Source organism: Haemaphysalis longicornis, unplaced genomic scaffold (genome assembly GCF_048455015.1).
Source record: "Haemaphysalis longicornis isolate Haplotype H1 unplaced genomic scaffold, Haemaphysalis longicornis Haplotype H1 scaffold_2, whole genome shotgun sequence".
Lineage (NCBI taxonomy): Eukaryota > Metazoa > Arthropoda > Arachnida > Ixodida > Ixodidae > Haemaphysalis > Haemaphysalis longicornis.
In genome coordinates this window covers 178,434,042-178,455,531 of record NW_027526295.1, presented here as the reverse complement: position 1 = coordinate 178,455,531, position 21,490 = coordinate 178,434,042, and the positions used below count along the sequence as shown (strand labels likewise).

The following is a 21,490-nucleotide window of genomic DNA, read 5'->3' as shown; positions in this document are numbered from 1 at the left end:
GTCCAAACCAGCCTCTAAAAATAAGGTACACGGGTATAATAAATTGAATGATTGCTTTGCAAAAAGTGAGTTCTCGAATTGCAACGCAGTTCTTTCTCTGCCTTGTGCCCTTAACGGATCTAGAAGGCACCATGCACTCCATTTCAGCTTCGGAAAATCATGCCTAGAAATAACTTAAATTGAGTAATTGCTTTGGAAAAGCATCCCCGGATGTAATGAAAAAAAAAACGAGTGAGGGTGCATTTTAACCCAGAGACCAAGCAAGTGCGTTATCGTTCGTGTAGCCGTTCCCGGCAGGACTACACGATGTAATACGTGCAGTATTGCATTAAAACCCGCCGCGGTGGCTCAGTGGCTAAGGCGTTGCGCTGCTGAGCACGAGGTCACGGGTTCGATTCCCGGGCTCGGCGGCCGTTTTTCTGATGGAGGCGAAAAGCAAAAACGCCCGTGTGTACGAGATTTCGGTGCACGTTAAAGATCCCCAGATGGTCAAGATTAATCCGGAGCCCTCCACTACGGCGCGCCTCATCTCCTGCGTTGCGTCGGCGCGTTAAACCCTACAATCAATCAATCAATCAATCAATCAATCAATCAATCAATCAATCAATCAATCAATCAATCAATCAATCAATCAATCAATCAATCAATCAATCAATCAATCAATCAATCAATCAATCAATCAATATTGTATTAAAAATGCGCCAATGCAGATGGTTAAACAACAAAGCTGTGAAGTGGGGCCGGTGTTTTCCATTGTCCCGTTGGCGCTGTTCCGCCCGTACCCGCCCACCGTTATCGCTTGAGGTGTGATTAACGAGATGACTCCCAGCGCGCGCGTTCAACCCAGCCAATATGTCACCCGTTACTTCTCGCTCCTTTCCAACCCGTTTTTTTTTTCTTTTTTTTTTTTTTTTTCGCGCATGCGAATCAGGTTGCACCGAAGGAGCTTTCTGCGTACACAAAACCGCCATATTTTCCTTTCTCCTATTCATAAAACGCTTCGCTTTAAAAGGTAGTAGAACGGGAAATATGTTTTTGTTATTCTTAACCCGTAAACTCCCAGCATTTGGGCTGGGAACGTCTGCTGATTTCCCACAAACCATTTCCCACCGTCTTAATCTATTGTTTAGCTGTGGAGCTCGATCCCCCGGGTTAAACCATCTGGATATAACACGGACTGCGAAGTTGCCGTCCACTTCGAAGCAAACGCGTATTTTCTCTATCATCAGCGGAAACTGCTTTTTCTTTTCAGTTTTTCTGGCATCTTTAGCGCACGGTCACCTAAAAACTCTTCAATACCTCTACACTGCGTGATTTTTTTTTATTTATTCCGGAGAAACAATATTACTTTAGAAACAAAGATCCGTGTTTACTACAGGACGAAATATATGTTAGTGACTAGATGCATGTTTTTTTTCCTAGTGTCACTTCCATCTGTTGCAATCAGCCCGGTAGTGGTTTCCACTGACTAGAAACAATATATATATATATTTTGTCTTAATTTACTCTGTTACTAGTTTTGGTGCATGCCGTGCCCAAAGAACCGACAAAAACTCCGAATCCGCGTTCACGTAAAGCGCAATTCGGCAGCGACTCACATGTGCACCTTTCTTTCTTCCTCTTTCCCGCACAATGTTAGAGGAATCTAGCCTCACTACAGATGAGGCGCATGGCGTATGTTTCATCTTGATTACAGCTGTTCATACACAACGTTGCTGGCGCTACGTCGGAACCACATTCGAGCGACGACGGAACTAGAAAGCGTAGCAAGATAAATGATGGCTCTCTCCAGGAAGCTGCGTCCTGTTCACTCTTATCGGTGTTTGGAAGCGTCTCGGTTTTCGCGCCATTTTTTCCTCCCTCGATTTCCTCGTTCGCTCCTGCTACTTGACGCTACCACAAATGGGAAACCAAACAGAAAGAGATAAAAGGAACAGACATTTCGCTCGCGAGAAGGTGTAAAGGTGTAAAAGTGCATTCTACGCCTACGGGAATCACTCTCAAAACAAGAAATAAGCTAGATATATATACCCTAATCATGTTCGGTGAAAGTAAAAAAAAAAATCTCATTTTTGCTCTCACGCGTCGAGGATGCCCGTGCTGATATTTTTACTGTCTCTGCAAACGCGATACCAAAATGTGATTTTTGTGCGTTGGGATCAGCCTCCTGAAAGATGGACGATCTTGGTTTACAAGGGCCTAAACACGTAATCTCTTTTTTTTTTCTAAAATAAGCTTGTTAATCCTCCAGACCCTTCGCGATGACCACACCGTGCTTTTTATCTCGCCTGACCTTGGCGAAAAAGCACGACCATTTCTCGTTTATCTCTGAGTCTTCTCGCTGCTTTATACGCCCCATGCAGTGTCTCAGCTGCCCGGCGCCGGATAGTCATCAACCTTGCCCTTATTATCCCGTCTTTTCTGCTTGTTTCTCGTTCGCGCTAAAGAAGGAAAAAAGACGACTTCGCCTTTACTTTCGTAATTTCTGACCGCACCGAGGACTGTATTAACGTCACTTGACTTCCTCCCACGTATCAAGTATCCAATTTGTTCGGCTCGGTCACACCAGGATCTGAGCAATGTCTGATACTTTTGATGAAGATATTTTTAACACATAAAAATGTAAGCAAACGCGGTTAACTATAAGGAAATGCTTTTTAATATCCAGATTATTACGTGAACGAAGCAAGCGGACCCCGCGGAATTCTCTACCCAATTTTCTTTTTTATTTTGTACTTATCTGCAAATTTTGCTTAAAATGAAGTTCGCGAAAACTGCCGCAGTGGGCGTAAGGCGGCAGGGTAACGTGACTTCATGTGCAGGTTGAATCTATGCGCGACTCCATTTCCTAAATGTCCCGGGGTCTCTGTTTCGAGCTCTAATGGCGTCGCTTTTTTTTTTTTTTTTTTCTGCCACGCGACACACGTTCGGCACGCCCCGAAGGAGACACAGGGTGAACGAAACCTTTTTATTTCTTTCTTTTTCTGAACGGTCCAATTAGGGGTGTTTGTGGGTTTTGCTTATCTCATGCTTCAACTTGACCTTGAAGTCACGCGCTAAGCAAATTCTAATGAACACGATTTTTCCACCGTTTTTTTTTCCTTCGTACATTCCATTTCTATGGCCCCTTCAAATTTATGAACTATAATTCCTTGTGTCGCTGAGATATGGTTCAGACACCTTTTTTTTTTTTACTGTACACGCTGAGCACTGTCTTTCAGCCGACGTACGTTTCCAGTCCGTATCGGGAGTGTTCCATAAGCAGAGCATTTCCAGAGTTACTGTGCACTTGCATTTACGGCCCGTAGTAAAAGGAGGAAGACAAGTTTGGAGTTGCTGTTCTGGAGCTCTTGTTCATTTCAAGTTCTAAGGGCGTCTCAGCGACGGTCTTGCGTTGCCCCCTCCGACTTTTACGCAGCACGCTCCCTTTTTTTTTTTTGATACTCCGTCACCCTGGAAGTAACACTGGATGGAGGCAGTCTGGAATATTACTGTCGCAGATTCAGCGCAGAGCTAGTAAAAGACGCATCACGGAATCAATACGTCTCGCATTACATTTTTCTTTTAATCTTTCGTTTGGGGGTTATTTTTTTTTTCCTTTTTTTTGGCAACTTAAGGGAGGTAAAACTATGCGTACTTCGTCTTAAAGCCAAGTGCGCTTACTCAGCCTTACAACTGACAGCATCTTTGATCCGCGGGCTCAATGCGTTTGGGTCGGGCTTTCGCCATGCACAATTTGCAAAGTTAGGGATGGGAGGCAAACCGAAAACGCATGCTATTACTACTAGTAGTAAAGTATGTTTGCCATCCGGAGAGAACACGTGAATTGATGCTTGATCAGAGACTACTGGAAGGTTTGCAAGAAGTCTGTATCTCGGCCTCTTTTATACATCGCAAAGCACGGCTTTTCGGCGTCGGTGCTATTCTAATAGGATGGACGCGTTCTTCATGGGACCTACGTATTAGGAAAACTGTAGGATGTCCTATACTGACTCCGAGTTCCTTTTTACGAGTAGGGTACCCCAATTACACGTACGGTTCTGACTTCTTTGTGTCGGTGTTCATAGCAGGGACATTGTGCCCGCGGCTCTGAATTGCATTGCGGTCTTTCGCAAGCCCGCATCGCGCCGCCTGCGAAGCGTGCTTTGCGCACCGCACGCGCGCGTTAGGCGAAGCAGACTTGAAAAAAGCCGCATTTTGTCATTGGGAGAAGCAGACCACTTCGTGGTACCGTCTTGTCGAAATCATCTTTTCTCGCTTGATAGTGCGTGCAGCACAAAGCTAGTTTAATATATAACTGTTTGCTATTACTGTAGGTACTAAGAGCTCGCGCGCAGGAGTAAAGTTCACGTTATTCCCCGAGATGGTAACAGAGCAGGAAGTTTGAAAATATGCGGCTTGTGATATTTAAGATGCATGTGAGGGTAATAACAATATAGTGAACCAGTGGATCACGCAGGATTTATTTTCACGGGAATGGGGGCGGGAAAAACATAAAAAGCACACATAAAACACTACAGTCGCCCAAGACATAAAAACACCTCAGTAAAATATGCTGTTGGGCTGGTTAGTGCACTTTGCTTGAAAAAAAGTGCGCTAAATAACACGACACAGAAACGGAGAGCGACGAGACAAACGCGCCTAAACCGAAGCGCATCTGTCTCGTCGCTCTTCAACCATAAGAAACACCACAAAAAAAGTAAAAAGAACAAAGAAAGAAAATCAATTCAACTTAAAATAACTTTGGTATAAAATGCTTATTTCCCACTTAATTTCCCTATTATGCGTTTTTTTAGTCTCGCTTTCCTTCGGGGGTATTCTAAAATACACTTTGTGGTGAGTGCTATCGTCAAAGCGCGTAAGCTTAATTACCGCATCACTTGATGGAGAAAAATTACTGTCGGCAACCGTTACTTGAAGATAGACACAGTCAGTAGCCTCGCCTGTACCACTCGACCCTAGAGAGGGCAAACATTCCGCGGGGGCCGTGGCTCCCTCACTCCCCACTTTGCATACGCCACTATTGTGAAGAAGGAAAAACACTTAACACCACATATGGGTCGTATATCAGGGTGTAGTAATGCGCGCTTATAGGTAAGCTTATGTACATTGAAAAGTCAAGCGCACTTAACCCCACACACTGTTGCTGCGCCAAATTGTGCTTACACGCGCAATGTAGGCTTATGTAAGCACATCCCAGATAGGAATAACTTCATTTTACAGGTTTACATTTCAGCCGATGGTATATTGCCACAGATTAGACACTGACCCCACTAGAACGTGTCTTCAAGTAGTAGTAGCAGCAGTAGAAATCTTTATTATAAAAGTCAGATTATTTACCTCTCAGAGGGTGGTGTCCTTAGTTTAGGGCCGCATTTGATGCTGCGATCCGCCTTGCCCGGTCGATCAGTCAGCGCTGTTCGTCCAAGGCTGTGCTAAAAAGAGCGGCTTCTCATCCGGAGGAAGGGAGGGGCTGGGTATGGGCAATTGGGTTCGGTGTTTGGGGCATTCCAATGTGGAGTGATACAGGGTTGGTGCAATTGGAAGCCTTAGTAGGCGGAGTACCATGGGGAGGGAGGATATGATCGACTTCGGGAGCAGACAATATTAGTGGTCGAATGCGATATGAAAGCAGGAGCAAGTCAGTGGAAAGGGGCTTAGTGCCTCGCTAGACATCCCACGGCTGGCGATGAAGACGATTATGATGATGATGAACGTGATTTCACTCTTTCATACCAACCATAGCGCAGTGCATTCGATGTACGCTAATGCTGATACCGTACCGTACCGTACCGCACCGTGCTTAATGCGTACGCACGTGGGAGGCTGTTGGGAAATCTAACTAAGATGAACGCCAAAGCAAGAAATTTATATGCAGGTTGTTCTGTTTTGTGACATGTGACCGTCTTATCTAGTGAGCGGAAGCTGAGGTCTAGTGCGGCACTCGCAAAACACTGTGCAAACAAAATGCGGAATGGACATAAGGGCGGCGGGGATTTTAACATTGCCAGAAGCAAGAATGTTGTAACGGTAAGACAAGGCCTCTTAGAACGAGCATTTGTCCTAGCAACCTTGGTTCCAAAAGAAAAGAGAGGCACGTTAATGTACGTGGAACCTTTATCATAAAGCTAATGCCATGTCTTCATAGATTGGACCGTGCAACAGAAGACGGGTCTCTGTATATTCGAGCCCTTTCCGCCATCGAGGGTCACACCTTAAGGCGCAATTAGCGAATTTCACTTGATTAGCTCGTTAATTGGGCCACGAATACAAATCTTCCATTAAGATAACGTGGCCGTAGAGGCACTGCTTTTTTCTCAAGACTAATCGTCATAGGTTTTTTTTTTTTGTCTGATGTTAACAGAAGGCAGTTGACAGTGATCGATTAAAACACAAAATTTTATAAAATAGGCTAACGGCTGAACTGTTAGCGTGTGTCACCTAAAAGAAGAGTTATTCCTGTTATCCACACTTTCATTAGTGTTCGAAAGGCAGGGACAAAACTTGAAGAACAACAAGAAAGGAGGAGCTACAGTTAGCTTGGCCTTGTCTCTTTCTCATTATCTCGGGTTTCTTTAAAACCACAGCCATGTAATGAATTATTTTGCCAATATTTCATTCCTACAGTTTTTGGTTTCATCTTTCATACACATAAAGAGGCTCATCTTGCCGTAACTCCTGATATCCGAGTTTAGAGCGTTGTGCGGACTGCACGACTGCAGTAACTTGAACTGCACAACAGAAAAGTATGGCGTGGGGGCGAAATGGGTAACACGAGGCAGCGAGTCGAGAGCTTCATGAACTCGTTTTAAGAACTGTCCGAAGAGCAACCACGTTCGATTCGTGGCTTCTGGCGGCAAGTAAGTCCCCGAGAAAACTAGCGTCGTCTTAGCGCGAAATTCTCTGTTCTCCTCTTACTCCCCCTCATCCTTCTGCTTCATCATTCGGGGTGGAGTCTTGAAATTGTTTACCACAAGCGGACTCCCGGCACATTATCTCTCATCCTTTATTTCTTCCGCCTCCCTGCTCGTCTCCCGGCTGCGGGATTAAAGGATTAAGTCTCTGGGCCCGAACAAGTCTCGATTATCTCTCGTCTAATTGCCCCGAGACATCTCGAATTTCGTGTACACGTCAGTCACTGCAATCGCGTACACGCGGGGCTTTTTTGACGTCAGAGGGTTAATACTTTTTCCGTCTCGAACTCGCCTAATTCTAGTATTCGCATTTAACTTTTTGTAATCCGATCGCTAGCGTAGCGGTAAAATTCAGTACGCTCGCACGCTACCGTTTTTTTTTTTTTTTCCTGTTACAGACGGAACCATCACCGAGCGAGATTTCGCCCTGGGGGTCATTTGTACTCACAGTCACCGAATCAGCCCAGGAGAAAACATCCCTTTCCGCTTGTCTGCCCAATTCGCTTTTAGCCACGGCACGACTTTTTTTTTTTTTTTCGCTCTCTCTGGAAAGTCTGGCCGCCAGCGACAGTTGAAGTGACACATGAGACCAATAAATACGGTGACCTTCCCGCCAGTTTCAATTTTGTTTCAGAGAGGAAGAACGCCGGTTGTGCGCTTCGCGAAGCTACTTGATCCTGCCGCAGATATGGGAGACCGGCAAGACGAAGAGGCGACCGCGTTTCCATTCTTTGTAATTCGCCTGCGCTGGACGCGATCTGCCGTTAAAGACGACTGACCGTTGAAGACGTCTGACCGCTGAAAGAAGGCTGCTGGCAGTAAAAACAAATCTCAACTCAGAAACGCAGAAACACTTAAAGCGCGCCTACATACAAGTCGCAAAGTAAGAAAGCTGTCTGAAACCAGGGACTCTCTCGAAAGTGCAACGACCACTGGTTTCAAAGGAGTAACTAGACGCGATAAATCTTGTTTCTCTCTTTTTTTCTCTTTTTTTCCCTTTTTGTTGCTCCGGTGCAGTAGTTTTTCAACGTATTTTCGTGACAGGCAAACGAGAAATACGTTCGGGATAAATAATGTCGACCAAGCTGACTGCGCGGCTTTATACTTTTGTGAGCGTCGTCGCGCGTCGAGCATATATATGGCTTCTAGGAGCTCGAGGGTCCCCCGCCGTTTCCGACAGCGGCTATTATAATTCGAGCTCGCGTTTTGTTTTGTTTCTGCAAAAGAAACAAGCTCACCGCTCCAAGTTCCAGCCGACCTTCTGGTGAGCGTGAAACAGGTTGTGCTGGAGTTTTTGTAACATCAGTAGTCACATTTTTGCAACTGCCCTACCGTTCCTAGACGGAAAAGAAACGGCTCATACGTGCATGATTTTAATTAAGAAATACAGGCGGTAATACACATACAAATACACGGATATTCCATCACTCATTATACTCTACGAACTCCAAATAATCGACGAGTGGTAGTTTTTAATAGATTCTCTCTCTCTAATTAAACGCCACCAGAACGTATATTGTTTCGTTTTGGGTCTAGCAGCAGTTACGTGCTCGCGTTTATTTTTTCTATATAAGAGCGCGTGCGTAGGATGTGTGTAAAGGAGATATCTAGAGACATAAAAATATATGTGCGAGGGAAAAAAACAGGAAACGAGAGGGAGTAAAATACGTGGTTCTGCGAACAGCAAAGTTGCGTGTCGACTTGCTTCGAAGTGTCCATCCGATCACTTTCCTCCATCGTCATCCGATCATACACGTTCATCTGTGGCCTGTGGCAGGACAGATGGTCAAGAAAAAAAAACCTGCAGCTGTTAAAACGTGAGAATGAAAACAACCGGTGCAATAACCTTTACTCGGTGCACACATCCGCAGTCGAAGTAAATAAAAGGAAATTTTAGACCGCTAGACACACACTATCTGAATTGACTGCAACAAATCGATAAAGTGCAGAAATGTAAGAAAGAATGTCATTTCTTTGCAGTGGCCTTTTTAACCTACACCAAAGATGAAGACGGAACAAAACACGTATCAGCTTGTGTAGACTGTCTTGCTTCACCCCGTTTATTTTGCTTCCTGTTTTGCGCGTTTATCAGAAACAAGCTCGGAAGCAATGTTTTCTTAAGAATATTTCCGGGTGTTAGTCAATAGAGCTCTCGCATCGCCGTTCAATAAAATGCTGCACTTTTCCAGCAGCGTAGTGTGTTCGCGTAGCCGTACACTAGGAGTAAATAAATTTATGAATTTATTTATTCCATCCGTCTCCCGAGCAAATTTCTCGTCAGAGTCCCGGAAGGAAATGTCTGTTTTCATTAACATGACGTCCTGCGTTTGCATTTGCAGACCCATGGCTGGAAGCTAACCCAGAACTCGACACGGACGAACCGGACGACTACCAGCTCCAGTGGATGGGAACGCCGCCCTCGCCGGGATCCTACCGGTGGCACGACGACATTAGTGAGTTCATTCATTCATTCATTCATTCATTCATTCATTCATTCATTCATTCCTTTTGAGGAGACCTGTGCGTCGACCCAGTGCGAAATGCCTGAAGCATATACTTTGCCTCCGGTCTCCACTAAACTATTCGGGCAAGTTATACAGTCGAATATGCGATGCACGTTTTACCGGACACGTTCTCATGAGCGACTGTCGTTGAAGGGGAGCGTTGCAGACTGGGGTAGTTTCAGATCACACACCAGTACCGTATATGTGCGGTTTACTTTCTACGAAGCACCGCTTCCTGGCGACAGTAGCACCCCGTTCACTTCACAGTGCGTGGCATTTATGAACGGAAATCGTCCGAGCCGCACTGTCTCGCGCTATGGGCAAGGCAATTATAGAGTTCCTGTGTATACCTCTCTTGTACAGTAACTCTAAGTATAATCCTCTTCTGACGCGAACAATGCCGACTCTAGCTGGGGTGGCGGCATGTGCTCCCTGTTTTACATTTCAGCCCACGAACAGTACTTCCGCCAGTGGTTTTTGGCGACAGCGAGTGTATCACTGAAATCTGGCGGCGCCACTTCGTATCACCTGCCGGCCAGGATCTGGTTTGCTTGTTGGTTTTTTGTGTGTGTAGCCGGCAGCAAGCAGCAGCAGCAACGAAGCGAAGAGCTGAAACCTTTGGCATTTTCAACTCGTTTCAATAAAGCTGTCCTGCGCCCAAGCTGCACTCCAGGAGGTTGGGCCAAACTTGGAGGAATTTTCTACCGCGAACTCCTCCTGCCAGGTCAGGTTACAAAACCTTGGTTTAAAAAATAAATATTCAAAGCTGGGCGTCCACAGTGAAGTTTACAGGCAATGAGGCTTTGTTTGGATACTGCAAACAACGGCGAATAAGCGGCCGACGCCGTAAAGCTGGCGGGAATTTAGCATATATATTAGCCTGTGGAACCGAGTAAAGTTTATCTTTACAGTTTCTAATGAAGGAAGAGTGATCGACACGTTTCCAACGCGGCTGAAGCACAGTGTGTCTGCAACTCATCGCTCACTCCCTCAATTATGCGGGCTTTTTAAAATACACAGAAACTTCCTGAAACACGAGTGACGCCTTTGTCGTGTCCTTAATTTTTGTTATGCTCCCACTCTTGTAATTTTATATTTTCCGGCGCATCGTACAGAGAGACTTGAATATCTTCTGCGTCGCACTATCCGTCTAGGCGTTGACGCCATGGTAAAAGAACTCCTCCTGAACAGACAAAGAAGGGACAGAGCAAGCTTTCGAGCTCTTGGATGACAGTTAAGACAGATTAGATCTTAATGTTTTAAAATGTGGGGTTTATGGAGACATTATTCGTTATTTTCGCTTGCAAAAATGAGCTTCCATCGAAACATCCATCTTCGTTGCATTGGATATTTTACAAGTGCAACGCCTAAGTGACACCCTCCCTCAGCACGAGGTAGCGGGTTCGATTTCCGGCCACGGTGGCCGCTTTTCTGATGGAGGCGAAAAGAAAAAACGCCCGTGTGTACGAGATTTCGGCGCACGTTGAAGGTCCCCAGGTGGTCAAAATTAATCCGGAGCCCTCCACTACGGCCCGCCTCGTCACCGGCGTTGCGTCGCCGCGTTAAACCCTACAATCAATCAAATCAAGTGACACCCTCCATAAGTCTTGGAAGACCTGTAATTTTCTGGCAGAGAAACCGTAATTTTAAGTGCAAAGCACCTTAGGGGCTCGCCTTGTCATCGTAGCTCGCTGTAACGCTCGGTGTCAAGCGGCTGCCGGAATCAGGCTGCGTAGCGAGATAACGGACCCAAGTAGAGCCCGGCGTACCCGTCGTAGGGCGTCCCGCAGAGGCTTCGAAAACCAAGCGGTTTACATAGTCATAACCACTCGAAACTCGTGAACCACTGGTGCTTGTCATACATCTCCCCGTAGTTTAGCGCAAAGAAAACTGCAGGTACATTTGAGGCAAAACATACGTAATTAACCCGCAGCGCTCGCGTTCATTTAGTTAGGAACGCTCGTTTGGTTGGTTTTTATGATAGTAAGCGAAGAAAAGTGGCAGTGCAACGCCGGCACGTGCGGGAGGAAAAGAAAGCACAAAAATAGCAGAACTCCCACTGGCGCTTTTTCAGGCAGGGGTGCGCGAGCACAGCGGATGCGGGTAATTTGAATTGCATTGGGTGGTAGCAGTGATCGGATAACAGCGCTACAGCCCATTATGGCAAATCACTACTCTGCACTTCCGACAGCTTTCACGTTGAATGAAACGTCTTTAATTTTTTTACATTGTAGTTATAACACTGCCAATTCGCCATACATGCACAAGTGACATCATCCAGTACATGGATAGCACGCACAGTACACCAAGAAAAACCCGAAATTCTGGGGATATCGGCACCTTTCTAAGCTCTTTCGTCTCCTGTTGTCCCACTGTGTCCAGGCATCTAGTGTACCTTGACAGGTCTCGACGTTTCCGGGTAGTGGTGTCACTGAGGGGCACTTTGTCGCGGTACTTTGTCAGGGGCACGGTGTCACTGAGGGGTACTGAGGGTCCTGAGCCGGAGTATGCACCATATCGCATTTGGAGCCTGCGTGAATATTAGTGATCTTGGTGGGGCTCGGTGTGTGGGAAGTGGTCAGAGCTGTTAGGAGGAGTTAGGCTTCCACGGGTGTAATTATGCTTCTTATAAGCCATTTCGAAGGCATTGGTAAATAGTTTTTTTTTTTCACAGGGTGAACAGAGCCCAAGAACTCGGCTTTTTTTCTCTGTTCACAGGGTAGACAGAGCCCAAGAACTCTGCTCTGTTCACCCTGTTCCATATTTATTTTTTCCAAGCCAACGCCGCATGAACTCTACACCCTAGTCCGAAAATCAAATTTTTCTGCTCTAAATCTGCGCACAGATGCTCTCGTTCATCTCATTGTGTTTTTTTCTCGACATATACGTGGGTCGCTCGATAAATTCGGTGAGTTTTCATGAGATAACGCCACAGGTTGGGTTGTGACATCATGGATGGCATGTATACTCTCCAATCTCTCCAATCTAAGTCAGGTCAAATATCATCGAGAAAAACAGCATGATTCACGTGTTACGTATACGTTTGAAGCGAGCGTACATGTCTGTTTTTATCATAATACTCTAAAGCAGACAGCAAATAAATGGGCAGTCTTTACTGATCCCCGGTCAGCACTCGATTGTTCAGCATCGCTACCGAAAGAACAGGTGACCTGGGAAATGCATTTCCTGCGCACACAAGCAATACAATAGCGGCAAATCGTGGAATTGCAGTGACTGCGGAGGCGCCGGCAATGTCGCAGCTGACAAAGCGGCCTAATCGGCTTACAGCCTCTCATTTCAAGCGCTGCCAACTCCATTGAGGAGAAAGGATGCGGCAACCCTCGCATCCTGGATTGCCTGAAAAACGTAGCTTTCTGTGACGCAAGGCACCAGTGCGCGCCACTGCACCTATTGACCCGTAATGCATCTTCAAGATATCACCATGGGCGTAGCACGCGTGAGGAAGCAGTCTTAGATCGACTGCGGTTGAATGCGACTTTCACAAGGCATTTGCTCTTTAAAACCCAGCAGGACTCCTTTACCCCTTTGATCCACGTGCGACACACCATAATACATCGAGCATGTCATCTGCGAATAGAAGTAGTTCCCGGCGCCCAGGCAGACACTCGTAATTTATCTCTGTGGGCCGCATGGCGTGGGACTCGATCTGAGGGTTGTTTTGTTCCCTTGGTTCGGTCCAAGTCAGGCTTCACGGGCTACCAAAGCACTTGTGGGGTTCCCGCGGAGCACAGGCCTGGACGAAGCCTCCTGAAAAGCTTTGTCGCGAAGCTCTGCGTACGTGACTGAGAATCTTGAGCGCATCATCCCACGCTTTCATTTCTATTGTCATTATTATTTCTTTTTCGTCATTCTTATCCAGCGTGTACCCAGCCAGGTGCAAGGACACGGCTAAAATCAATTTCATCATTAATCTCTCTCTCTCTCTCTCTCTCTCTCTCTCTCTCTCTCTCTCTCTCTCTCTCTCTCTCTCTCTCTCTCTCTCTCTCTCTCTCTCTCTCTCTCTCTCTCTCTCTCTCTCTCTCTCTCTCTCTCTCTCTTCTTTCTCTCTCTATCTAAAGTTGAATAAGACGAATTCCGTACAGGCATAAGGTAATTCTTTTAAGTAGTGGGTGGCTCTCCAGACCCAAGCTCAATCAGGTAAAGTTCAGCTGAACTGTGCAGCCAAACTGAAGATGGGTGAGTGAATTGAAACGTTAGTCCACGTCAACGATACCAGCCGGGATGCCCATTTGAAGTCATCGCTCCGGACATCGTCTAATAAAAAAGTTCCCGGCGTTTTTATGCAGAACCGCGGAGTACCAGTGCTCGAAAGTCGAGGGCGCCGATCGCAACTTAAAGGATGGGGTTTCTGAAAAATTCTGAACGAAGCATTGCTGATGAGAAAAAAGTGTTCGCGATAAGTACCGCGATTGTTGACTGTGAACTAAAAACTCATGCGTACGGACGCTGCCATGCAGTGCCTGGCAGTGCATAATCCCAATCAATGGGAAAGCATTAGGTGTCTCATTAAACACGAGAAGTGAAGCTGTCATCGTCGTCGGCGTCAACACGACTGGCACTGAAATGGCCGCCGCTGCGAATGAGAAGTAAATAAACACCATATAAGCACACACTTGGGTTCTCGTGGAATTCGAACCCGGGTCCCCGGAGCAGGAGGCGAGTGCATTACCATTGGGCTAACCAGGCACCGTGCCAGAATGGAGCAACGATTAGCCGATACCTATTTCGGGCGGATCTAACAACCTCTCCCCTGTACCGCTTTTGCCACGAAATTGAATCCGAAGAACATTTCCTCCTTTTTTGCCGCCGATTTTCCAATCATCGAAGAAGGTTGCTGGAGGCACCCCTGCGACGTCTTGGACTGTCATTGACTCGATCAGTGCTTCTGTCTTTTGTTGGCACGAAGTTAGGCCACTGCCACGGGGATGTTTGTCACGCCATCCGTTCCTTCATTTCGGAGGCGGCTCGCCTGCCATGCTAAAATTATTCCGATCAGGCTGACTTTTACTTTGCTTTCGCGCTTCCATTTTTTTTATCTCTTGAATGTACATCTAAATTCTTTCTTCGGCTCTACTATTGCATTCTTTTTCATAAAACGAAAAAAAAAAACTCTTAGCAAATCCCCCTGTGCCATTTTTATGTACCATCATTATCATAAGCAACGATTAGCCGGATGCGTGGCCCGTGACAAGTGAACGTGACGGAACGTGCGTAGAATAGGTGCACACGGAGGAGCTCTATCACTGTGGGGAAACTGCCGCGTGAATCGCGGCCACTCTGCCTGTCCTAGTAGTTCGTGTCGAAAGACGAAGAAACGAGAGCGAAGAAAGAGACGCTAACGCGATGAAGCAGTGGAGAATTCCTCGATACTCGCTGGCTTTCGCCTTCAACCCACGAAAGCAGACTAAAGTTCCCGTTTCGTGTCCGTTCGGGGCAGGCGACGAAACACAGATTCACCAACATATCCCTGAATGGAAGAAGTAGGCAAATCAGTAGAGAGCGGGAGCGTAAAAACTCTCCAAAGAAAGCGAAGATACTTTTGTAGCCTACAGGAGGGTATCGGATACGTTTTCTCGTGCAGCCGAGGGCTATACTCTTCACCGGCTACTTCCCAAATGGCAAAACAATAAGAGGCGAGTTTTATTCAATATTATTGCACGATTTCAAACAAGTTTGTAATAAAAAAGGAAGTGTTTTTTTTTTACGAAAGAATTGCACCGTCCCTCAAGTCGAACGTCGCATGATCGAAATTTCATGAATTTGGTTTTCAACTCATTCCTTATCACCATCATCTGCGGATTAGGCACCGTCTAATTTCCTCTTGTTCGCAAAGTTGAAAAATATGGCTCGCCGGGGAGAAATTTTCGTCCAATGAAGATGTCATCACCGCCGTCAAAGGGTATTTCGCCCCACATGACAGTTCCCAATTTTGTGGCGGGACTAAAAATTCAAGGCCTTGTGGATAAGTATTTCAGAAAAAAAAATGTTCAACTTACATTTTGGCCGCTGTCGTGGTTCTTCGTCCTTGTCCATGAGAGAGAGAGAGAGAGAGAGAGAGAGAGAGAGAGAGAGAGAGAGAGAGAGAGAGAGAGAGAGAGAGAGAGAGAGAGAGAGAGAGAGAGAGAGAGAGAGAGAGAGAGAGAGAGAGAGAGAGAGAGAGAGAGAGAGAGAGAGAGAGGTGGAGCAGGAAAGGTCTCGGCCAGGCGATCATTGTTCCTGACATTTCAATCAGGCTTCCTCACGCTGCCATTGTCTGCAAAGGACACAGGTCTTTTCGAGTACGTAAATCGATTTCCCACTCGGAACGAGCTGCCACTCGTGGCTGTCGGGTTTGTGATCTTCAAAATGACGCCGCTGCACCGGTGCACCTTGAAGGACACGATCCAGAAGCACGGCGGAAAAGTTCACCGTAGCCGAGCTTTCACGGTCCAGGATCCGGAGGCGTGCGAAGCGTTTTCTCATTGAACCCCATCGTTTCGTCATACATCCACTCAAATAAATAAATAAATAAATATATATATATATATATATATATATATATATATATATATATATATATATATATATATATATATATATATATATATATATATATATATATATATATATATATATACACCAGGACCGGAATGCACGGAATGCAAGAGATGCTCTTGCTTCGCTGCCCTATAGCCAATTTAAGCGGGGGTGGTTGCCCATATAGTTTGATCTCGGAACACTAAAATTCATTTTGCTCGAACTAGAAGCCTTGTGCATCCTTGCGTGGTGGGATATTAAATTCAAAACTTTTTTTGGGTTTTAAAGAGGGGCTTTATTGGTTCTGCTCCTGTGCTCTATAGAGACGTGATACAAACGCGCGTGGGCTATAGACGTTCAGCGTACTATTATGCGTCTCGGCGGAATGAGCTTCTCGTCCGCTTCGAATAACTCGGCATTTCATACCAATTGATGGAAACGATTCGAACGGTCCGTTCTGCTTGTGCAATCACAGGTTATCAGAGTGCCCGCTTAACTGTACACACATATTAGAACGAACACAGCCAGCGGAACCAAGTAAGGCGCGGTTTTAGATGCAACGCATCTCATGCTCGCCCCTCTGTCCTTCCTGCGTCTGTCCGGCGTTGTCCGCACAGCTGCGCCTCTCCTCCGCTCCTCTCTCCGATAGCGAACACTCTCTCCCAAACAGCTGCGGGTTGGCGCAGCGCGCTCTCACTCCGTTGCTAGGCGCCGGTGGGCGGCGCTGCGCTCGGCGCTGCGCGCGCTGCGCATGTGCAGTACTCTCTCTCTCTCCGCGCTCTCCTCTCCTTCGGGCGCTGTGAATATAAAGCGGCATGCCGCGCTCCTACGGTCTCAGTCGACGGTCGTCCGCGTTACGCTTGCACTCTTTCGGAGTACTCGACGAATCGTCGATCCCCTAACTGTGCACTTTACGGACCACAAGGCACTCATTCTCGTCTGCAATAAAGACCGTACATGAGCATACGTGTACTGCATGTGCATTGCATGATGAAAATGGAAAAATACACCCACCTCCCTTCGCGTGAGAATCCCTGCTATAAGCGTAATCAATACGATGGAAAATGCCAATGGAACCCCCCATGAGATGCGTTGCATCGCACCAGGGTTCCCGCGAGGGGAGGTGGGCGTAATTTTTATTGACTAACACTTTAAAACACAGACAAAAAAGATACTGTGCACGTTTTATAGGCTGGGAGGTCCCCAGTCATATTCCGCAGTTGCAAGGGGCGGAAAAAAATGGTCGGATTTGCCAGCCATGGCCACGACGAAATGGGTAAATGGGTAGCATTTGACGCCTGGGCTACGACCCACTACACGTTGAACCCCGGGTGGCGTTGCACATTATTCCGGAGTCCTCCATTATAGCCCGTATACACTAGTTGCGCGCACGCTAACGAACGCCGGGTGGCGTACTACATTCGTCTGATAATCCCTGTGTCGTCGGGCATTAACCATGAATCTAGACTACGAAGGACCGGGACTTTCGGATTACTACACTGCCCTACGATGCGGTTGGCATTTATTGCACGAATAAACTGTCCTCTCGGGGACACAGCGTTGGCGACCGTGAATACGACGTTTCTTAAACGTTTAGCATGCAGTTTCACTTTTATCGATAGATTTTGTTGGTGGGCACTATTACTGTAACACGCAAAGAGTGCACCGACGGCAGAATGAGCGCGTCGTACCCTTCATTTGAAATATTTTTCGAATCATACGGAAAAGACTTGTGAAACACTGACTTCTCGATATCTATCGACTCAGTAGTCAGGTTTATTCGAGATGGCTTCGTCACTGAAGTTTGTGCTTGCTTACGTTCTGACGAAACCAAACAAACCATCGCCATGAGCAGAGGGATTGAGCCAAAAAGGCACGCCATGTTAATCTTACTGACCGGACCGTATACAGCGCGTGTTTCCGAACCCGAGACTCTTCGCATTTCCGCTTCATCGTCCTCCTCAGTTTCCTTCCGGGATCCGCTCGCAGTTAACGTAACGTGCACAAATAAGAGACGCTATACGGGCCCGCTTTTGACAAGACATAGTGCTGCTTCATCCCCATTAGCCAGGACGCTTTGCTCCGCTGAACGTATGCGGAGGAGAAGGAGGATGGTGATTCCTTGTGACTGTCTCTTATCGTTCCACCTAACTGCGCCTCGCTAACGTACAGAGCTAAATAAAAAGAAAGGCGGCTGGTCGAAGGCACTGTGGTACGCCCACACCTGTGGTTGCTTGACAGGTTCTTGTGCCCCAGTAATGAATACGGCATTGAAAAAAAAAAAAAAAAAAGCTTCCGAATTAAGCCAGCTCCGCCCCTTGATTTTACGTGGTAGCTTTTTTATCTTATTCTACTTCGCCTCTCGCTTTACGCAGTTCGAACCAGTTGTTGATGGATTCAGGCACGTCGCTTATTGCTAAAGCACTTTGTCGCGCTTGTCAGCCGCACCTTTGACCCTGCCATGCACTACGCACTACTGAACACCTACGGCAAGGTTAACCTTTGCAGCTCTGAATAAAGTGGACCCTAATAGAACAGGAAACGAAGAGTAAAGCGGAAGACCATGCATGAGAAAGTCCACCGTAACTACGAATGAGAGAGAGAGAGAGAGAGAGAGAGAGAGAGAGAGAGAGAGAGAGAGAGAGAGAGAGAGAGAGAGAGAGAGAGAGAGAGAGAGAGAGAGAGAGAGTAAACAACTCATGAAATTCGGTTACTGTGCGACAATGATGAAGCCCGGGCTGAAACATGCAGATGCGTCACTGGCAGGTGGAAGGCGGCTTCCGGTCCAATACGAGTGATACGTGCGACACGAGTTGGGCCCACGGCGTCGCACAAACATTCTCTTGCGAGTGACCCAGCTTTCCCAGGAATAAGGTAATGGTCATGGTGCCAGTGTGGATCGGGTGGTGAAAGACGGCATCGGCGATTGTATGCATCTTCGCTGCTGGGCAAGAGCTGCTACAGCTTTATCGATTTCCTGAGAGCACGACATTCCGAAGTATTGTGCGCGGCCACGTTGTAGTACGTACAGGGATGTTTAGCTTTGTGCAGAAATTTACCAGGAAACTGGGGTGAAAAAAAAAACAAACAGAAGTTTAGCAGCAACGATAAGTTGTCAACAGACAATGCCCCCACGTTCATGAGGCCAGGACAATAAATCCGTCCGATCTTGACAGTCTGTCACGGTTTCGGCGAAAGGCCATTCTTATATTAAGCTCGTGCGCAATATCCGGCGGGACAACACTCAACGTGCGACTTCTTTTCGGAAAGCCCTAAAGGGCGTGAAAGATAAGAAGCAGGGCGTTTTTCCCTGCAGAAGAGGAGCCTCCGAAGCGCGTGAGAAATTTAACGATGTGTCCGTGGTGCAGCGCGCGGCCATCCGACCTTTAATGAGAGCGAGGAGAGCCACGGCAAACGACCGTGTGGGGAAGGGCACCCAGACGGTCAGCTTTATCTCGGCGACGCAGCTGTCTCTATATATAGAGCCTCATCCGCCGCGATACGTTTTCCGGGGCCTTTAGTTGTCGGCTTATACGCTCGCCGCTACTTGAACCAAATCGTGATAACTGGGCGGTGCATGACTGCGGATGGCAATGTACGGCTGCTATACCATCCACCCACGCTTATGTTTGGGCGATTAAATGTTCCCTGTGCGCGTAAATCGTGAAGGAGAGGGAAGCCTTCCGTGACGAACACTGAAACGGCACTATTTCTCCGGAGGGATATTTCCCACTTCAGCTTTTGTCGCCGTCACGTTTGCTTGCGTGTTTGAGGGTTGATATCAACAAGCGGAGCATACGCGAGGAAGTGTAAGAACATTTGGTATGCGCTGGGAGAGAGTGAAATAGCAGAGACCTGTATCTCTTCGCACAACGGAAGCGTTTAACTGAAAGGGGTCACCTCACCAGGGTTTGTCCTCTAGCTTAGTGTAAAAAAATACAATCATTGTCAAAACAAGCTCCCGACGTGCGGTGATCGCAAAACGTCCCTCGTCGGAACAATGTAGCGCAGGGCGAAAGTTTGTCCCTACACCAATGGGTACCTGCCGCGCTACTCCAGAAGGCGGTGTAGGCGTGATGAAACCGCCTTGCACCAAATCAGAATAACTGCGGCCTACACGAAGAGTTTCGTGTAGGCCACAGAAGAGAGACGAGAGGGGCCACTTCGCCTGCGCTTGGTCCCTCAGTTTTGCTATCGATGGCACGCCGGCTGGGCTGTCTGTGCGGGCCTTTCAGCGCAAACGAAAGGGTGGATTCAATCATCCAGTAGATGCAGACAGGCTGCAAAATCTCGCGCGAAGACAAACTTGCACTTGCTCGTGATAGCTAGGTTTTGTTTTGTTGCGCCCTTCAAAACACGCGAAACTGACATGATTGATTGATTGATTGATTGATTGATTGATTGATTGATTGATTGATTGATTGATTGATTGATTGATTGATTGATTGATTGATTGATTGATTGATTGATTGATTTCCTGTGTCTGCCCCCCCCCTCCCCCCCTCGCAGTGCGTCGCTCCCGCAAGTCGGCGGGCGGCCGCTACTACACGGCAGGCGAGCTGGTCGAGCTTCTCCGCAGGCTGGCCGCGTCTAGGAAGCTGCGTCAGGTGCGCGTCGCCAACAAGGCCATCCGGTTCGGCATCAGCAAGAGGTCGCTACGGCAGCGCTTCTAGGCCGGTCCCCCCGCGGAGCCACACACGCTGCACGGAGCCGCCACCCTCCAGCGGGCACGGCTACGGTGGCCACCGCTGCCGGGCTCGTCGCTTCTGCCGCTACGCCCCCTGTCGCCGGAAAGCCGCGCTAGCGTTGGGACACGGGGAGCTCGAGGAGGATGTGACGGCGTCGGGGAGCTTGCGGCCTGCAGCCAGGACAACGATGCAGTGCGCTTTATTTGTGTGTGTGCGCAGCTTCGCTCCAGAGGGTCGAAAGTCTGGGGACAGGTTACTCAATTAGGCCCAACTGAGCGTTCAAGGCCAGGTGGTGCAAATGCAATCTGCAGAATCAAATTTTAACCCTCACTGGCTCCCAAAAATTTGTTGCACTCACTCGGGCGGACAACCTTGCAATACCTGTATCCCATCAAAGTGCTAAAACTGGGGACGCAACACACGAAATTCGAGAAGCCATGTACCGATCGGCAGGGGCTTATCCAGATTTTGTATTTTTGGGGGGTGTCAAAATTTTTCTGATGGGTGTTGTGGGGCTGTTGAGGGGGGGGGGGGGTATAAATCCCTGGGCGGGGTGCTAATAGTTTTAGAATTTTTTTTTTTTTTGGGGGGGGGGGGAGGTCGAATTTCTTCGGGGGTGTCGGGGGCGGGGTGTTGGGGGTGTGTACAAATCCCTGCCGATCGAACATGCAGTGTTCTGTTTTCCTCCAGTTATAACTTGCGAAACCTGATATCAATTCAGACTGCTTACAATTCAAGTTCTAGTTCAAAGGTACATACAGAGACAGCCTGAAGAATTCGCTAACTTATCGCTAACTAACGCACCGCCACATGAACGGAAACAGTGCGTCTTGTTGTGCCATAGTTG

General features: G+C 47.4%; 1 protein-coding gene across 1 annotated transcript in view; it reads left to right on the top strand.

Annotated features, from left to right (window-relative positions):
- The window catches only part of LOC144167534 (uncharacterized), a 66,332-nt gene extending 45,179 nt beyond the window's left edge, over positions 1-21,153 (top strand). The window contains exons 2-3 of the mRNA XM_077696775.1: positions 9,254-9,367; positions 20,465-21,153. Coding sequence (XP_077552901.1) covers positions 9,254-9,367; positions 20,465-20,628 — 278 coding nt within the window. The 3' untranslated portion in view covers positions 20,629-21,153. The remainder of the gene's footprint in view (positions 1-9,253; positions 9,368-20,464) is intronic.
- The last annotated feature ends 337 nt before the right edge of the window (positions 21,154-21,490 follow it).